The 17,298-nt window shown below is 42.3% G+C and overlaps 1 protein-coding gene across 1 annotated transcript; it reads right to left on the bottom strand.

Annotated features, from left to right (window-relative positions):
- Positions 1 to 13,256: 13,256 nt before the first annotated feature.
- On the bottom strand, positions 13,257 to 15,850 carry nkl.4 (NK-lysin tandem duplicate 4). Its single transcript, XM_084568674.1, has 5 exons — positions 14,966 to 15,850; positions 14,776 to 14,855; positions 14,205 to 14,282; positions 13,958 to 14,112; positions 13,257 to 13,680 (listed from the first exon to the last, which is right to left on the bottom strand). The coding sequence occupies exons 1-5, from the start codon at positions 15,012 to 15,014 to the stop codon at positions 13,605 to 13,607; spliced, it is 438 nt and encodes a 145-aa protein (XP_084424800.1). The 5' UTR covers positions 15,015 to 15,850; the 3' UTR covers positions 13,257 to 13,604.
- Between the last annotated feature and the right edge of the window lie 1,448 nt (positions 15,851 to 17,298).

The following is a 17,298-nucleotide window of genomic DNA, read 5'->3' as shown; positions in this document are numbered from 1 at the left end:
CCCATCCACCCATCAATCAGAGGTCAGAGGTCACACTACACGGCAAATACTGTGATCAACTATGACATTAGATTACGCTCACATAATGCCTCTACAATAATACAACAGAGTATCTGGCTGATGATTGGCTGGAAGACGAAATGGAGGAAGTTCAGCCCAAGAAGAAGAGGAGGCTTCGAATGGAGGACAACGGAATGAGAGGGGAGGAAACAGCTTTGTATTCTTCAGCAAGAAGTCAAAACAAGCAGCAGAACTCGGACACAATCTGCAGAGCTACTAAATAACTAGTCTGTTTGTCTTTACTCCACGTTTTTCTTATTTCACCTTCTTGATGTTCACCTTCTTTCAGGTGCTGCAGTTCCCTCCTCCTCCAGCAGGAGTCACTCTGGGAGAAAGAACGGCTCGCTGAAGCCTCACCGGGGCAAAATGACCCAGATGCCAGGGATGGTCAGGTTGGGCAGACGAGGGGTCAACAGGTCACACAGCCCCAATGTTACACACGATGACGACACGAGAGCAGACACACCTCCACCACCCCCACAAATCCACTACCAGGTCAGAAGACAGTGGAGGAAGAATATGTCACTCAGAAAGCACACTCGTATTCAAAATTGTATTTCAAGTTCGGATGATTTAAGAGCATTTACATCTTTTATTTGTGGCAACTCAGACTCAGCGAGACGGTTATTAATGTTTCAGCATCACCAGGGACTATAACTTGAACAACTTGAACCTCAGGCTGTGAATGACAGCGAGCTGATCAAGAAGGTAGTGTCATTTTGAGAAACCGCTCGAGCTTTATAAAGGGTCTTACATGACTGTGAAATCTTTGCGCATGTGCTGCAGGGAAAGGCCCATTATTTTGGTCTGTATTGATTCCATCTGTCATCCTGCAGCTGCTCATGTTTGGATTTTTCTCCAGGTGTCTGCCATCTTCTCCGTCCCTGGTGAGTCTGAACCTGTCAGGAAACCCGTTAGTCACCTCGGTGGGACTGTCCAGCATCCTGATGTCCGTCAGAGAGGCCAGTCGACCAATGACACTTCTAAATCTTCAAGGTGTGCGTAGTTCAGAACGTACAGGTGAAACTATTTGCTGAACTTGCCCCTGGCACGGCTGCTCATAAAGTCATTTCTTCACCTGCAGGTTGTCAGGTGTCTGGGCCCTGGGACAGTGAATGTGTGGACGCTTTATCAGAGCTGGTCCAGGATCTCCGTCTTTGCTCTCAAAGCCTGAACAAGCTGGACAGACAGATCTTAAAGCAGAGCTGGGACAGGAGTCAGTCACTCCGACGTGTCCTCGATCGATAAACCAAGTGCCTGCTCGCTGCTGCGGCCTCTTCGTGAAGATGATTGATTATATACTTTAAGCTACTGGTTGTCACTAATGCAAAGCTGATGTTTTTGTCTGTTTTTTGTTTTTTTAATTGAAAATGCAGCTGCATGTTTTTTATACATGCATAGGATGTCAGTGAAACACGTTGATTTTGGGGCGAGACTCCTCATTGACTCCTTTGGCCTAAAGAGAGAAAAACAGAGCAACATCAAAAATAGATGTAATTCATTTCAGTTGCTTTTAATGTTAGACCAATATACTAATGTGTTATTACAGAGGCATTATGTGAGTATAACCTAATGTCACACTACTTGTCTGTGTAGTCTCTGATTACATGCTATAAACTCATTAATAGCAGTTTTGCATGAGATATCTGAAATATATAGTTCTCATACTGTACAGATAGGCCCACACCTTGAATCATTTCACACGTTTACAGATCTGTCTAACGCCACAGCAGTAACTCACTTGCATGCTTTGATGTTGACACAGATGGTCCTCACGTCATCTGTAGTTGTGAGTTCCTCAATTAAAATGTCGAGGTTTGACTTCACAAGTTTGCGACATAAAGTCTTCAGGAGTTTGATATCATTGCAGACTGTGTTCAGCTTGTCCGCAAGGGACCGTAAAAGTAAACGTGACATTAGTACCCCATTTGATTCTGTGCGCCCCCAAATGGTGCCGTTCACTGCTGCGTGCCGTTGAGTGGATTTTACCTCTGCAGTGGCGTTAGGTCCAGCGCTTTTCTTCACCTTGTTTAAAGCCCACATGCACGCCCAACACTTCCCTGGAAGCTGGAGAGCAGGAGAGCAAAGTTTATAGCACACTATACTGTAGTTGTAGGGACTTTGTCCAACAATATGTTAACTCTTGTTGTTATATATTAATATACATGCATTTTACATTACAGTGCTAAATAAATAAATCATCTGTGACACTGTGCTGTACAATTCAAATGTATAATGATTCTATAACATCTTGTGCCACCACGGATATTCACGCCTGCTCCTCGTCATCTATGCTGAGCTGTAAGGTTCTTCCGTGGACTGTCCAAATTGTAGAGACACAAACGTTTTGGTACACCTCACAAAATCAAGACAGGTCAAAGATGCTGCGTTATGATACAAGTCATGAAAGAAAAGTGCATGAGAGGCCACAGACACACCTGAACATGTCACCAAGATGCACATGAGGAGGATTGAAGATGTTTCCATTGCCGGCGACGAACTGTGATCTCTGTGTGTGAGCTTCTGTGGTGATAACACGGCTTTTATGTACAGCAGAAGTCTGTTGAGGTCCCCAACCAACACCCCCACCCCTTACCCCCACTGAAGGCACGTATGGAAATTCAAACCACAACCTGCAGACGATCACAGTGCATGAAATTAACACGTGGTTTCATCAACACGCTGCTCTCAAAGTATTTTTGAGAGGGGCGCTGTGACAGAGTGGGTGAGCCCCGCCCATCTCCACCATCAAGTAAGCCTGCTGATAAGTTCAGAGCTAAATATATTCCAAGAAATAAAGCATCTTTTTCCTGTCACTCGTGTGGTCAGAAAGGGCACTTTAAGAAAGAGTAGCTATCCTAAGACAGCTATAGCAAAAACTACATGTGTTTTACTCCTCAGTTTACTTGTGGTGAGTTAGAGAGCGGAAATGTTCCAGAAGGCCAGGAGAAAATATTTGTGGTTAAGGAAGACAGGCTGTATCGCCGTAGTAAAATTTGTGACCAGCTAGTCATTCCTCAGAGTTTGAGGTCCACTATCCTTAACCTTAGCCATTCTATCCCTTGGGCAGGACATCTAGATCAGACAAAAACATTCCTAAAAATGATTCGCCGGTTCTATCGGCCCCAGCAGTTTCTGATACAGTAAAATATTGTCAGTCGTGTCCCCAGTGTCAGCTTATAGCTCGTGGCAGGAAGGATTATGTACTGTCATCCTCACGTCAAATAAACTATTAAAGTGACTTATAATGCCATGCATCTGTTCTATATTTTAAAATGTATATAAATGAATGATGTCCGTTTAAAAGTGTGAGATCGGAGGGTGTGCCGAACCCTGCTGGACTGAGCAGCCTTATTGTTTCCTAGCACGTTGCTGTTTTGAAATATGACCTCCTTCAAGTTCAAGTGGAGCAGTTTCCATAACGTGTACTAGAATGAACTGCGTGCATACAGCCATATGTCCTGCACCACAACAGGAAATCATGGTTTCATATTCACCATCATTCTGACACTAATAATGCTGATGAGCAGCAGCTTTTGGTTTGGTTTCAAGCTTGACAGCCTTTAATACAAAGAGAAGAAAGTTTGTTGGACCTTTCATCCGAGTCATCCATCCCCCTCTCAAAGCCTTTCATTAAATAATTTATCCATACCGTCTAAAGAAACTCTATTCCTGAACACGTTTTAGGAGTTGCCAATGAAAGTGGGATTCAGCAAAGATTTCTGAGAAGTGTTTCACGTGTGCCCCATGTTGCATTCACAATTTTCTTATTGATTTTGGCGCTAACATTAAACATGACTGATATGACTGCTTTTTAAAGGTTTATAAAAAGAAAAAAAAAACTTTCAAAGGCCAGTGGTTGCTCTTCAGATTTTATTTAATGCAGCAAAGAGGTGTAACACAGAAGTGGAAATTAACAATTCAGTTGTTGCAAAGAAAATGAAGCCAAGTAAATAAAGGCAGTGATATAAGAGATAATTGATTATATACTTTAAGCTACTGTTTGTCACCAAAGCAAAGCTGATGTTTTTGTCTGATTTTACAATTGAAAATGCAGCTGCATGTTTTTTATACATGCATAGGACGTCAGTAAAACACGTTGATTTTGGGGCGAGACTCCTCATTGTTCTGGTAAAAGAACACGTCCAACGACTCCTTTGGCCTAAAGAGAGAAAAACAGAGCAACATCAAAAATAGATGTAATTCATTTCAGTTTTTAATGTTAGACCAATATACTAATGTATTATTATAGAGGCATTATGTGAGTGTAACCTAATGTTACACTACTTGTCTGTGCAGTCTCTGATTACATGCTATAAACTCATTTATAGCAGTTTTGCATGAGATATCTGAAATATACAGTTCTCATACTGTACAGATAGGCCCACACCTTGAATCATTTCACACGTTTACAGATCTGTCTAACGCCACAGCAGTAACTCACTTGCATGCTTTGATGTTGACACAGATGGCCCTCACGTCATCAGTACTTGTGAGTTCCTCGATTAAAGTTCCGAGGTGTGACTTCACAATTTTGCGACATAAAGCCTTCAGGAATCCTATTTGATCGCAGACTGCGTTCAGCTTGGCCGTCAGGGATTGTAAAAGTAAAAGTGACATTAGTACCCCACTTGATCCCGTGGCCCCTGGATGGTGCCGTTCACTGCTGCATGCCATTGAGTGGATTTTACCTCTGCAGTGGTGTTAGGTCCGGCGAATTTCTTCACCTTGCTTAAAGCCCACTTGCACGCCCAACACTTCCCTGGAAGCTGGAGAGCAGGAGAGCAAAGTTTATAGCACACTATACTGTAGTTGTAGGGACTTTGTCCAACAATATGATAACTCTTTTTGCTATATATTAATATACATGCATTTTACATTACAGTGCTAAACAAATAAATCACTTGAACAACTTGAACCTCAGGCTGTGAATGACAGCGAGCTGATCAAGAAGGTAGTGTCATTTTGAGAAACCGCTCGAGCTTTATAAAGGGTCTTAAATGACTGTAAAATCTCTGCGCAGCATAGCCGCCTTGGCCAGGTTTGTGTTCTGCAGGGAAAGGCCCATTATTTTGGTCTGTATTGATTCCATCTGTCATCCTGCAGCTGCTCATGTTTGGATTTTTATCCAGGTGTCTGCCATCTTCTCCGTCCCTGGTGAGTCTCAACCTGTCAGGAAACCCGTTAGTCACCTCGATGGGACTCTACAGCATCCTGATGCGTAGTTCAGAACGTACAGGTGAAACTATTCGCTGAACTTGCCCACCCGCAGGTTGTCAGGTGTCTGGGCCCTGGGACAGTGAATGTGTGGACGCTTTATCAGAACTGGTCCAGGATCTCCGTTTTTGCTTTCAAAGCCTGAACAAGCTGGACAGACAGATCTTAAAGCAGAGCTGGGACAGGTGTCAGTCACTTGTGCATGTCCTCGACTGACAAACCAAGTGCCTGCTCGCTGCTGCAGCCTCTTCGTGAAGATGGTGTGAAATGGTGACAGATCTTTGCTGCTCTTTATCACAACTTTTACAGTAACGTCTTTGAAAAGACAAAGATAAGAAGGAAGTGGGTGATATTTCTGTTGTGTCGTATGCATATTCATGTGTGCGTGTGAAATGCTTTTGTTAAGTGTGTTTGTATCATGATGTACTGTCATGACTTATAATGCCATGCATCTGTTCCATATTTTAAAATGTATATAAAAGTGTGAGATATTCAGCATGGATTGGAGGGTGTGCCGAACCCTGCTGGACTGAGCAGCGTTATTGTTTCCTAGCATGTTGCTGTTTTGAAATATGGCCTCCGTCAAGGTCAGGGGCAGCAGTTTCAATAGCGTGTACTAGTGTGAGAGACCGAGCTGGCCAATGCAGGAGAACACTCAGGTGGTTTCAGGAAAAAGAAGGTTTTATTTAACAAAAATGGAAAAAAAGTAATTTACAAGAAACTACTCAAAATCTTGGGCCCATAAAAGAGGTCAAATTAATATAACGCAGCGTGTAACTGAGAAAAAACTAACAGCAACAAACTCAACAAACAGAGCTGACAAAATAAACACAATGGGGCACATATATGGTGGCTGATCAGACCACGTTGACACACTAGGGGGAACTGAACAACACCACACTAACATCACTAAGACTAGTACAACAATTAACATCTAACAAAAAAAGAGAGAATTCTCTAAACAAAGGCATTAATAAAGAAATACAAAAATTCTAGATATCCTAATTAACAAAATAGCCAAACTAAGCTAATCCTCCTCCCCTGGAGGTGTTGGGGAGTTGGTGCAGCCCAATCAGCCCAGGAGCCCATTTAGCAGGCCCGACCCCTCTGCTCAGCCTTTGCTCCTGGCCTCCTGAAGCAGCACCACGAGGGGACCCCACCAGCACTGGTAACTCAGGAAATAGAAATTAACATTACAACTAATAACTCTGCAACATAATATAAATGTGTTATGTAAAACAAACATGTGTCCTGTCTTATCTGTAAATTATGTGCAAAATAAACCAGCTAAAGCAAACACAAATGTAATACTAACTAAAAGGTGTCAGTGCTAGGGGGTTACCGACTTTTCACTTCTGTGTGGCTGTGGATGCAGCCATCACAACTAGAATGAACGGACATAACATTAAACATGACTGATATGACTGCTTTTTAAAGGTTTATAAAAAATAAAAAACTTTCAAACGCCAGTGGTTGCTCTTCAGATTTTATTTAATGCAGCAAAGAGGTGTAACACAGAAGTGGAAATTAACAATTCAGTTGTTGCAAAGAAAATAAAGCCAAGTAAATAAAGGCAGTAATATAAGAGAAAATTGGTTATATACTTTAAGCTACTGGTTGTCACTAATGCAAAGCTGATGTTTTTTGTCTGTTTTTAGTTTTTACAAATGAAAATGCAGCTGCATGTTTTTTATACATGCATAGGACGTCAGTAAAACACGTTGATTTTGGGGCGAGACTCCTCATTGTTCTGGTAAAAGAACACGTCCAACGACTCCTTCGGCCTAAAGAGAGAAAAACAGAGCAACATCAAAAATGGTTCAAATGTAATTCATTTCAGTTGCTTTTAATGTTAGATGTGTTATTGCAGAGGCATTATGTGAGTGTAACCTAATGGCACTACTTGTCAGCGTAGTCTCTGAGTTTTTCACTAGATATCTGAAATATATAGTAACTCATTCTGCACAGATAGGCCCACACCTTGAATCATTTCACACATTTACAGATCCGTCTAACCCCACAGCAGTAACTCACTTGCATGCTTTGATGTTGACACAGATGGTCCTCACGTCATCCGTAGTTGTGAGTTCCTCGACTAAAATGTCGAGGCTTGACTTCACAAGTTTGCGACATAAAGCCTTCAGGAGTCCGATTTGATCGCAGACTACGTTCAGCTTGTCCGCCAGGGACTGTAAAAGTAAACGTGACATTAGTACCCCACTTGATCCTGTGGCCCCCCGGGTGGTGCCGTTCACTGCTACGTGCCATTGAGTGGATTTTACCTCTGCAGAGGGGTTAGGTCCGGCCATTTTCTTCACCTTGTTTAAAGCCCACACACACGCCCAACATTTCCCTGGAAACTGGAGAGCAGGAGAGCAAAGTTTATAGCACACTATACTGTAGTTGTAGGGACTTTGTCCAACAATATGATAACTCTTGTTGCTATATATTAATATACATGCATTTTACATTACAGTGGAAAACAAATTAATCATCTATAGATGCCCTATTACTGCTAAAAAAAATGTATTAAACTAAGGTGTTACTTTTTGGAATAAAACATCACATCATTTTAAAGCAATGTTTGGTTATGTTACATCTGTTTCAAGACAGGACACCATGCTGTACAATTCAAGTGTATAATAATTCTATAACATTACCCCTTGTGCCTCCACAGATATTTCCACCTGCTCCTCGTCATCTATGCTGAGCTGTAAGGTTCTTCCGTGGACTGTCCAGACTGTAGAGACACAAAAGTTTTGGTACACCTCACAAAATCAAGACAGGTCAAAGATGCTGCGTTATGATACGAGACATGAAAGAAAAGCCACAGACACACCTGAACATGTCACCAAGATGCACATGAGGAGGACTGAAGCCTTTTCCATTGCTGCCAGTGAGCTGTGATCTCTGGGTGTGAGCTTCTTGGTGATAACACGGCTTTTATGTACAGCAGAGGTCCGTTGAGGCCCCCAACCAACACCCCCACCCCCACCCCTTACCCCCACTGAAGGCACGTGTGGAAATTCAAACCACGACCTGCAGATAATCACAGTGCATGAAATTAACATGTGGTTTCATCAAGACACCCCTATTAAAGTACTTTTGAGAGGGGTGCTATCTGGGCTGTTGTCTTTTCCGGGTAGTGCTCTCACTCACTGGTATTAAAATAAACAGTGAGGCTTCAGCTACACTTTGTCACCATTTAAGGTTCAGTCATTTACTGACCCATCCACCCATCAATCAGAGGTCAGAGGTCACACTACACGGCAAGTACTGTGATCAACTATGACATTAGATTACGCTCACATAATGCCTCTACAATAATACAACAGAGTATCTGGCTGATGATTGGCTGGAAGACGACACGGAGGAAGTTCAGCCCAAGAAGAAGAGGAGGCTTCGAATGGAGGACAACGGAATGAGAGGGTAGGAAACAGCTTTTTATTCTTCAGCAAGAAGTCAAAACAAGCAGCAGAACTCGGAAACAATCTGCAGAGCTACTAAATAACTAGTTTGTTTGTCTTTACTCCACGTTTTTCTTATTTCACCTTCTTGATGTTCACCTTCTTTCAGGTGCTGCAGTTCCCTCCTCCTCCAGCAGGAGTCACTCTGGGAGAAAGAACGGCTCGCTGAAGCCTCACCAGGCCAAAATGACCCAGATGCCAGGGATGGTCAGGTTGGGCAGACGAGGGGTCAACAGGTCACACAGCCCCAACGTTACAGACGATGACGACACGAGTCCAGACACACCTCCACCACCCCCACAAATCCACTACCAGGTCAGAAGACAGTGGAGGAAGAATATGTCACTCAGAAAGCACACTCGTATTCAAAATTATATTTCAAGTTCAGATGATTTAAGAGCATTTACATCTCTTATTCGTGGCAACTCAGACTCAGCGAGACGGTTATTAATGTTTCAGCATCACCAGGGACTATAACTTGAACAACTTGAACCTCAGGCTGTGAATGACAGCGAGCTGATCAAGAAGGTAGTGTCATTTTGAGAAACCGCTCGAGCTTTATAAAGGGTCTTACATGACTGTGAAATCTTTGCGCATGTGCTGCAGGGAAAGGCCCATTATTTTGGTCTATATTGATTCCATCTGTCATCCTGCAGCTGCTCATGTTTGGATTTTTCTCCGGGTGTCTGCCATCTTCTCCGTCCCTGGTGAGTCTGAACCTGTCAGGAAACCCGTTAGTCACCTCGGTGGGACTGTCCAGCTTCCTGATGACCGTCAGAGAGGCCGGTTGACCGCTGACACTTCTAAATCTTCAAGTTGTGCGTAATTCAAAACGTACAGGTGAAACTATTTGCTGAACTTGCCCCTGGCACGGCTGCTCATAAAGTAATTAATTCACCCGCAGGTTGTCAGGTGTCTGGGCCCTGGGACAGTGAATGTGTGGACGCTTTATCAGAGCTGGTCCAGGATCTCCGTCTTTGCTCTCAAAGCCTGAACAAGCTGGACAGACAGATCTTAAAGCAGAGCTGGGATCGGAGTCAGTCACTCCGACGTGTCCTCGATTGATAAACCAAGTGCCTGCTCGCTGCTGCGGCCTCTTTGTGAAGATGGTGTGAGATGGTGACGGATCTTTGTTGCTCCTTATCGCTGACACAACTTAGTACGTAACGTGTACTAGAATGAACCGCATGCATAAGGCCGTATGTCCCACACCACAACAGGAAATAATGGTTTCATATTCACCTAAATCCTGACACAAATAATGTTTATGAGCAGCAGCTTTTAATACAAAGAGAAGAAAGTTTGTGTGAGTCATCCATCCCCTCTCAAAGCCTTTCATTAAATCATTTATCCATACCGTCTAAAGAAACTCTACTCCTGAACACGTTTTAGCAAAGATTTCTGAGAAGCGTCACCACAGAAACCACCAGTTTCACAAGTGCCCCATGTTATATTCACACTTTTCCTAGTGATTTGGGGGATAACATTCATATGTCTAAGAAAAAAAACTTTCAAAGACCAGCGGTTGCTCTTCAAATTTTATTTAATGCAGCAAAGAGGTGTAACACAGAAGTGGAAATTAACAATTCAGTTGTTGCACAGAAAATAAAGCCAAGTAAATAAGTAAATAAAGGCAGTGATATAAGAGATACTTGATTATATACTTTAAGCTATTGGTTGTCACTAATGCAAAGCTGATGTTTTTGTCTGTTTTTAGTTTTTACAATTGAAAATGAAGCTGCATGTTTTTTATACATGGATAGGATGATGTCAGTAAAACACGTTGATTTTGGGGCGAGACTCCTCATTGTTCTGGTAAAAGAACACGTCCAACGACTCCTTCGGCCTAAAGAGAGAAAAACAGAGCAACATCAAAAATAGCTCAAATGTAATTCATCTCAGTTGCTTTTAATGTTAGACCAATATACTAATGTGTTATTACAGAGGCATTATGTGAGTGTAACCTAATGTCACACTACTTGTCTGTGCAGTCTCTGATTACATGCTATAAACTCATTTATAGCAGTTTTGCATGAGATATCTGAAATATATAGTTCTCATACTGTACAGATAGGCCCACACCTTTCATGATTTCACATGTTTTCAGATCCGCCTAACACCACAGCAGTAACTCACTTGCATGCTTTGATGTTGACACAGATGGTCCTCACATCATCTGTAGTTGTGAGTTCCTCAATTAAAACGTCGAGGTTTGACTTCACAAGTTTGCGACATAAAGTCTTCAGGAGTTTGATATCATTGCAGACTGTGTTCAGCTTGTCCGCCAGGGACTGTAAAAGTAAACGTGACATTAGTACCCCACTTGATTCTGTGGGCCCCCAGATGGTGCCATTCACTGCTGCATGCCGTTGAGTGGATTTTACCTCTGCAGTGGCGTTAGGTCCAGCACTTTTCTTCACCTTGTTTAAAGCCCATTTGCACACCCAACACTTCCCTGGAAGCTGGAGAGCAGGACAGCAAAGTTTATAGCACACTATACTGTAGTTGTAGGGACTTTGTCCAACAATATGATAACTCTTGTTGCTATATATTAATATACATGCATTTTACATTACAGTGCTAAACAAATAAATCATATATGACACTATGCTGTACAATTCAAATGTATAATGATTCTTTAACATTACCCCTTGTGCCTCCACGGATATTTCCGCCTGCTCCTCGTCATCTATGCTGAGCTGTAAGGTTCTTCCGTGGACTGTCCAGACTGTAAAGACACAAAAGTTTTGGTACACCTCACAAAATCAAGACAGGTCAAAGATCATGACAAAGTTGCTGAGTCATGAAAGAAAAGTGCATGAGAGGCCACAGACACACCTGAACATGTCACCAAGATGCACATGAGGAGGACTGAAGATGTTTCCATTGCTGGCGACGAACTGTGATCTCTGTGTGTGAGCTTCTGTGGTGATAACACGGCTTTTTTGTACAGCAGAGGTCGGTTGAGGTCCCCAACCAACACCCCCACCCCCATCCCCACCCCTTACCCCCACTGAAGGCACGTATGGAAATTCAAACCACAACCTGCAGATAATCACAGTGCATAAAATTTACACGTGGTTTCATCAACACGCTGCTCTCAAAAGTATTTTTGAGAGGGGCGCTGTGACAAAGTGGGTTAGCCCCGCCCATCTCCACCATCAAGTAAGCCTGCTGATGGCGATAAGTTCAGAGCCATTTTACTTGTGGTGAGTTAGAGAGCGGAAATGTTCCAGAAGGTCAGCGGGAGGAGCTCACAATAGGTGTGCTAATCGAGGACAGACCATGTGTGGCTCTACTAGATTCTGGAAGTAACTGTACTTTAGTCAGACAGGATAGTCTCCCTAGGGGTGTCAGTTTCTGTGGAGGAACTGTGGATGTTTTCTGTATTCACGATGATAAGGTAGGATACCCCATAGCTGAAGTACCCAGGTTGATGGTCAACACTACGTGTTATCAGTAGGGGTATTTCAACATCTACCCTATCTGGTGGTGTTAGGCTGTGATATTTCTATCCTTCCCGAGTTGATAGCCAAGCAGTCCCGTGAGGCCAGGGCCAGTGGCACTAGTGAAAATTTGCTAGCTGTCACCCGAGCGAAAAGCAGGCAGGAACAAGCTAGCTCAACAGTGGGATGGGAAGAGTTGCCATTTGTAAATGAGGAAGTAGCCGGCGCGCAGAAGTCAAAACAGCTAAAGGAAAGGAAAAGCAGGAGAAAGAGGCGACAGGACAGAGTACAGGGGACTATGATAGCCGAGTGTGTGGCTGAGCCTTTAGACTCTGATGTTTTTCCCATTCCGAGTGACATTGTGAAGCCACAGAGGGAAGACACCACACTTAAACCTGTGTTTGCTAAATGTGTGCATGACTCAACCCAAGTCACGGAAAGAGGAAATATTTGTGGTTAAGGAAGACAGGCTGCATCGCCATAGTAAATCATAATGTACTGTCATCCTCACGTCAAATAAACTATTAAAGTGACTTATAATGCCATGCATCTGTTCCATATTTTAGAATGTATATAAATGAATGATGTCCGTTTAAAAGTGCAAGATATCAGTGTGGATTGGAGGGTGTGCCGAACCCTGCTGGACTGAACAGCCTTATTGTTTCCTTGCACGTTGCTGTTTTGAAATATGAGCTCCTTCAAGTTCAAGTGGAGCAGTTTCCATAACGTGTACTAGAATGAACTGCATGCATATGGCCGTATGTCCCGCACCACAACAGGAAATCATGGTTTCATATTCACCAGCCTCCTGACACAATTAATGCTGATGAGCAGCAGCTTTTGGTTTGGTTTTAACACTGAGCTTGACAGCAGTTAATACAAAGAGAAGAAAGTTTGTTGGACCTTTTATCCGAGTCATCCATCCCCCTCTCAAAGCCTTTCATTAAATAAATTTATTACATTCTGTCTAAAGAAAATCTATTCCTGAACACGTTTTAGGAGTTGCCAGTGGAAGTGGGATTCAGAAAAGATTTCTGAGAAGCGTTTCACATGTGCCCCATGTTGCATTCACACTTTTCTTATTGATTTTGGCGCTAACATTAAACATGACTGATATGACTGCTTTTTAAAGGTTTGTAAAAAGAAAAAAAAAAAAAAACTCAAAGACCAGTTATTGCTTTAAATTTTATTTAATGCAGCAAAGAGGTGTAATACAGAAGTGGAAATTAACAATTCAGTTGTTGCAAAGAAAATAAAGCCAAGTAAATATGTAAATATAGGCAGTGATATAAGAGATAATTGATTATATACTTTAAGCTATTGATTGTCACTAATGCAAAGCTGATGTTTTTGTCTGTTTTTAGTTTTTATAAATGAAAATGCAGCTGCATGTTTTTTATACATGCACAGGATGTCAGTAAAACACGCTGATTTTGGGGCGAGACTCCTCATTGTTCTGGTAAAAGAACACGTCCAACGACTCCTTTGGCCTAAAGAGAGAAAAACAGAGCAACATCAAAATTCAAATGTAAGTTGCTTTTAATGTTAGACCAATATACTAATGTGTTATTATAGAGGCATTATGTGAGTATAACCTAATGTCACACTACTTGTCTGTGTAGTCTCTGATTACATGCTATAAACTAATTTATAGCAGTTTTGCATGAGATATCTGAAATATATAGTTCTCATACTGTACAGATAGGCCCACACCTTGAATCATTTCACATGTTTTCAGATTCGTCTAACGCCACAGCAGTAACTTACTTGCATGCTTTGATGTTGACACAGATGGTCCTCACGTCATCCGTAGTTGTGAGTTCCTCGATTAAAATGTTGAGGTTTGACTTCACAAGTTTGCGACATAAATTCTTCAGGAGTCCTATTTGATCGCAGACTGCGTTCAGCTTGGTCTTCAGGGACTGTAAAAGTAAACGTGACATTAGTACCCCACTTGATCCTGTGGCCCCGAGATGGTGCCGCTCACTGCTGCATGCCGTTGAGTGGATTTTACCTCTACAGAGGCGTTACGGCTGGCGAATTTCTTCACCTTGTTTAAAGCCCACTTGCACGCCCAACACTTCCCTGGAAGCTGGAGAGCAGGAGAGCAAAGTTTATAGCACAGTATACTGTAGTTGTAGGGACTTTGTCCAACAATATGATAAACAAATAAATCATCTATAGATGCCCTATTACTGCTAAAATAATGTATTAAACAAATTGAGAATAAACACCTAAGCGTCCACTATTTCCATTGAAGCGGTTTTAAATCAATTCTGCTTTCTCTGTCTGCAGGTCCCATTTCTACACTGAGTGAAATATTTAAACCGAGCAATCTCTTTTTGGCTGCACATTTCCATCAAATCGAAATATTTAACATGTCTGCTGCATCATTTTAGACACCAAATCAAGTTGATATCTGTGGACATGGTATATTTATATGTGTCACATTTCAAATCTTTTTCAAATACTTAGCCCTCAGATTCATCACATCATTTTAAAGCAATGTTTGGTTGGGTTACATCTGTTTAAAGACGGGACACCATGCTGTACAATTCAAGTGTATAATGATTCTTTAACATTACCCCTTGTGCCTCCACGGATATTTCCACCTGCTCCTCGTCATCTATGCTGAGCTGTAAGGTTCTTCCGTGGACTGTCCAGACTGTAAAGGCACAAAAGTTTTGGTACACCTCACAAAATCAAGACAGGTCAAAGATGCTGCGTTATGATACGAGACATGAAAGAAAAGTGCATGAGAGGCCACAGACACACCTGAACATGTCACCAAGATGCACATGAGGAGGACTGAAGACTTTTCCATTGCTGCCGGCGTGCTGCGATCTCTGGGTGTGAGCTTCTCTTTTATACGCGACAGAGGTCTGTTGAAGCGCCCAACCAACACCCCCACCCCTTACCTCCACTGAAGGTACGTATGGAAATTCAAACCGCAGTGCATGAAATTCACACGTGGTTTCATCACCCCGCTATCTGGGTTGTTGTCTTTTCCAGGTAGTGCTCTCACTCACTGGTATTAAAACAAACGGTGAGGTTTCAGCTACACTGTGTCACCGTTTAAGGTTCAGTCATTTACTGACCCATCCACCCATCAATCAGAGATCAGAGGTCACACTACACGGCAAGTACTGTGATCAACTATGACATTAGATTACGCTCACATAATGCCTCTACAATAATACAATAATACAATAATCCTAGTTTTTCTTATTTCACCTTCTTGATGTTTGCCTTCTTTCAGGTGCTGCAATTCCCTCCTCCTCCAGCAGGAGTCACTCTGGGAGAAAGAACGGCTCGCTGAAGCCTCACCAGGTCCTCACGAGCTCCAGTCAGTCTATGTAGTTTCTCTTGTGATGCCTTTTCAGTGCGCTTTGGCTCCCTCTTGTGGTTAGAATGGGTGTCAGTTCGCCTCCAAAACGTTCTGCCATCCTCATTAAATCAGTGCACAATTCACTAGCACATGTCCAAACAGTTGACTTTTCAGCAGCAAATGCGAATGTAATACTATTCTTCAAAGTGCAGAGATTATCCAAACATTAGATGCTTCCAAACGTCCGTGTTTTAACCAGACACCGCTGTCCATACTGCATGACTTCGTAATTAGCAATAGCAACGGCAGCTACGTTAGCGGGTCGCAGCGGCTAGGATAGCTTCAGTTTAGCTCACCTTTTCAAGCTTCTTTTCGGGTCTTTCCAAGGGTGTGCCAAACCCTGCTGGACTGAGCAGCCTTATTGTTTCCTAGCACGTTGCTGTTTTGAAATATGAGCTCCTTCAAGTTCAAGTGCAGCAGTTTCAATAACGTGTACTAGAATGAACTGCATGCATACGGCTGTATGTCCCGCACCACAACAGGAAATAATGGTTTCATATTCACCAGCCTCCTGACAGTAATAATGCTGATGAGCAGCGGCCTTTAATACAAAAGAAAGTTTGTCTGACATTTTATCTGAGTCATCCATCCCCCTCTTAAAGCCTTTCATTAAATTAGCGAAGATTTCTGAGAAGCGTTTCACGTGTGCCCCATGTTGCATTCACAATTTTCCTAATGATTTTGGCGCTAACATTAAACATGACTGATATGACTGCTTTTTTAAAGGTTTGTAAAAAGAAAAAGAAAAAACTTTCAAAGGCCAGTGGTTGCTCTTCAGATTTTATTTAATGCAGCAAAGAGGTGTAATACAGAAGTGGAAATGAACAATTCAGTTGTTGCAAAGAAAATAAAGCCAAGTAAATAAAGGCAGTGATATAAGAGATACTTGATTATATACTTTAAGCTACTGGTTGTCACTAATGCAAAGCTGATGTTTTTTGTCTGTTTTTAGTTTTTACAAATGAAAATGAAGCTGCATGTTTTTTATACATGCATAGGATGTCAGTAAAACACGCTGATTTTGGGGCGAGACTCCTCATTGTTCTGGTCAAAGAACACGTCCAACGACTCCTTTGGCCTAAAGAGAGAAAAACAGAGCAACATTAAAAATAGCTCAAATGTAATTCATTTCAGTTGCTTTTAATGTTAGACCAATATACTAATGTGTTATTATAGAGGCATTATGTGAGTGTAACCTAATGTCACACTACTTGTCAGCGTAGTCTCTGATTACATGCTATGAACTCATTTATAGCAGTTTTGCATGAGATATCTGACATATATAGTAACTCATACTGTACAGATAGGCCCACACCTTGAATCATTTCACACGTTTACAGATCCGCCTAACGCCACAGCAGTAACTCACTTGCATGCTTTGATGTTGACACAGATGGTCCTCACGTCAGCCATAGTTATGAGTTCCTCGATTAAAATTTTGAGGTTTGACTTCACAAGTTTGCGACATAAAGCCTCCCGGTGTCCCATTTGATTGCAGACTGCGCTCAGCTTGTCCGTCAGGGACTGTAAAAGTAAACGTGACATTAGTACCCCACTTGATCCTGTTGCCCCTGGATGGTGCCGTTCACTGCTGCATGCCGTTGAGTGGATTTTACCTCTACAGTGGTGTTACGTTCGGTGAATTCCTTCACCTTGTTTACAGCCCACATGCACGCCTTACACGTCCCTGGAAGCTGGAGAGCAGGAGAGCAAAGTTTAT

The sequence above is a fragment of the Chelon labrosus genome (genome assembly GCF_963514085.1).
Source record: "Chelon labrosus genome assembly, chromosome: 20".
Taxonomy (NCBI): domain Eukaryota; kingdom Metazoa; phylum Chordata; class Actinopteri; order Mugiliformes; family Mugilidae; genus Chelon; species Chelon labrosus.
This window is presented reverse-complemented; position numbering and strand designations above follow the sequence as displayed.

What these genes read in the sequence shown, in the direction of transcription:
- nkl.4 (XM_084568674.1), bottom strand. Translation starts at nt 15,014, where the DNA reads ATGGAAAAGTCTTCAGTCCTCCTCATGTGCATCTTGGTGACATGTTCA. An exon ending in TATCCGTGGAGGCACAAGGG is followed by an intron (nt 14,283 to 14,775) that starts GTAATGTTAAAG and finishes CCTGCTCTCCAG; the next exon opens with CTTCCAGGGAAGTGTTGGGC. An exon ending in GCCGTAACGCCTCTGTAGAG is followed by an intron (nt 14,113 to 14,204) that starts GTAAAATCCACT and finishes TTACTTTTACAG; the next exon opens with TCCCTGAAGACCAAGCTGAA.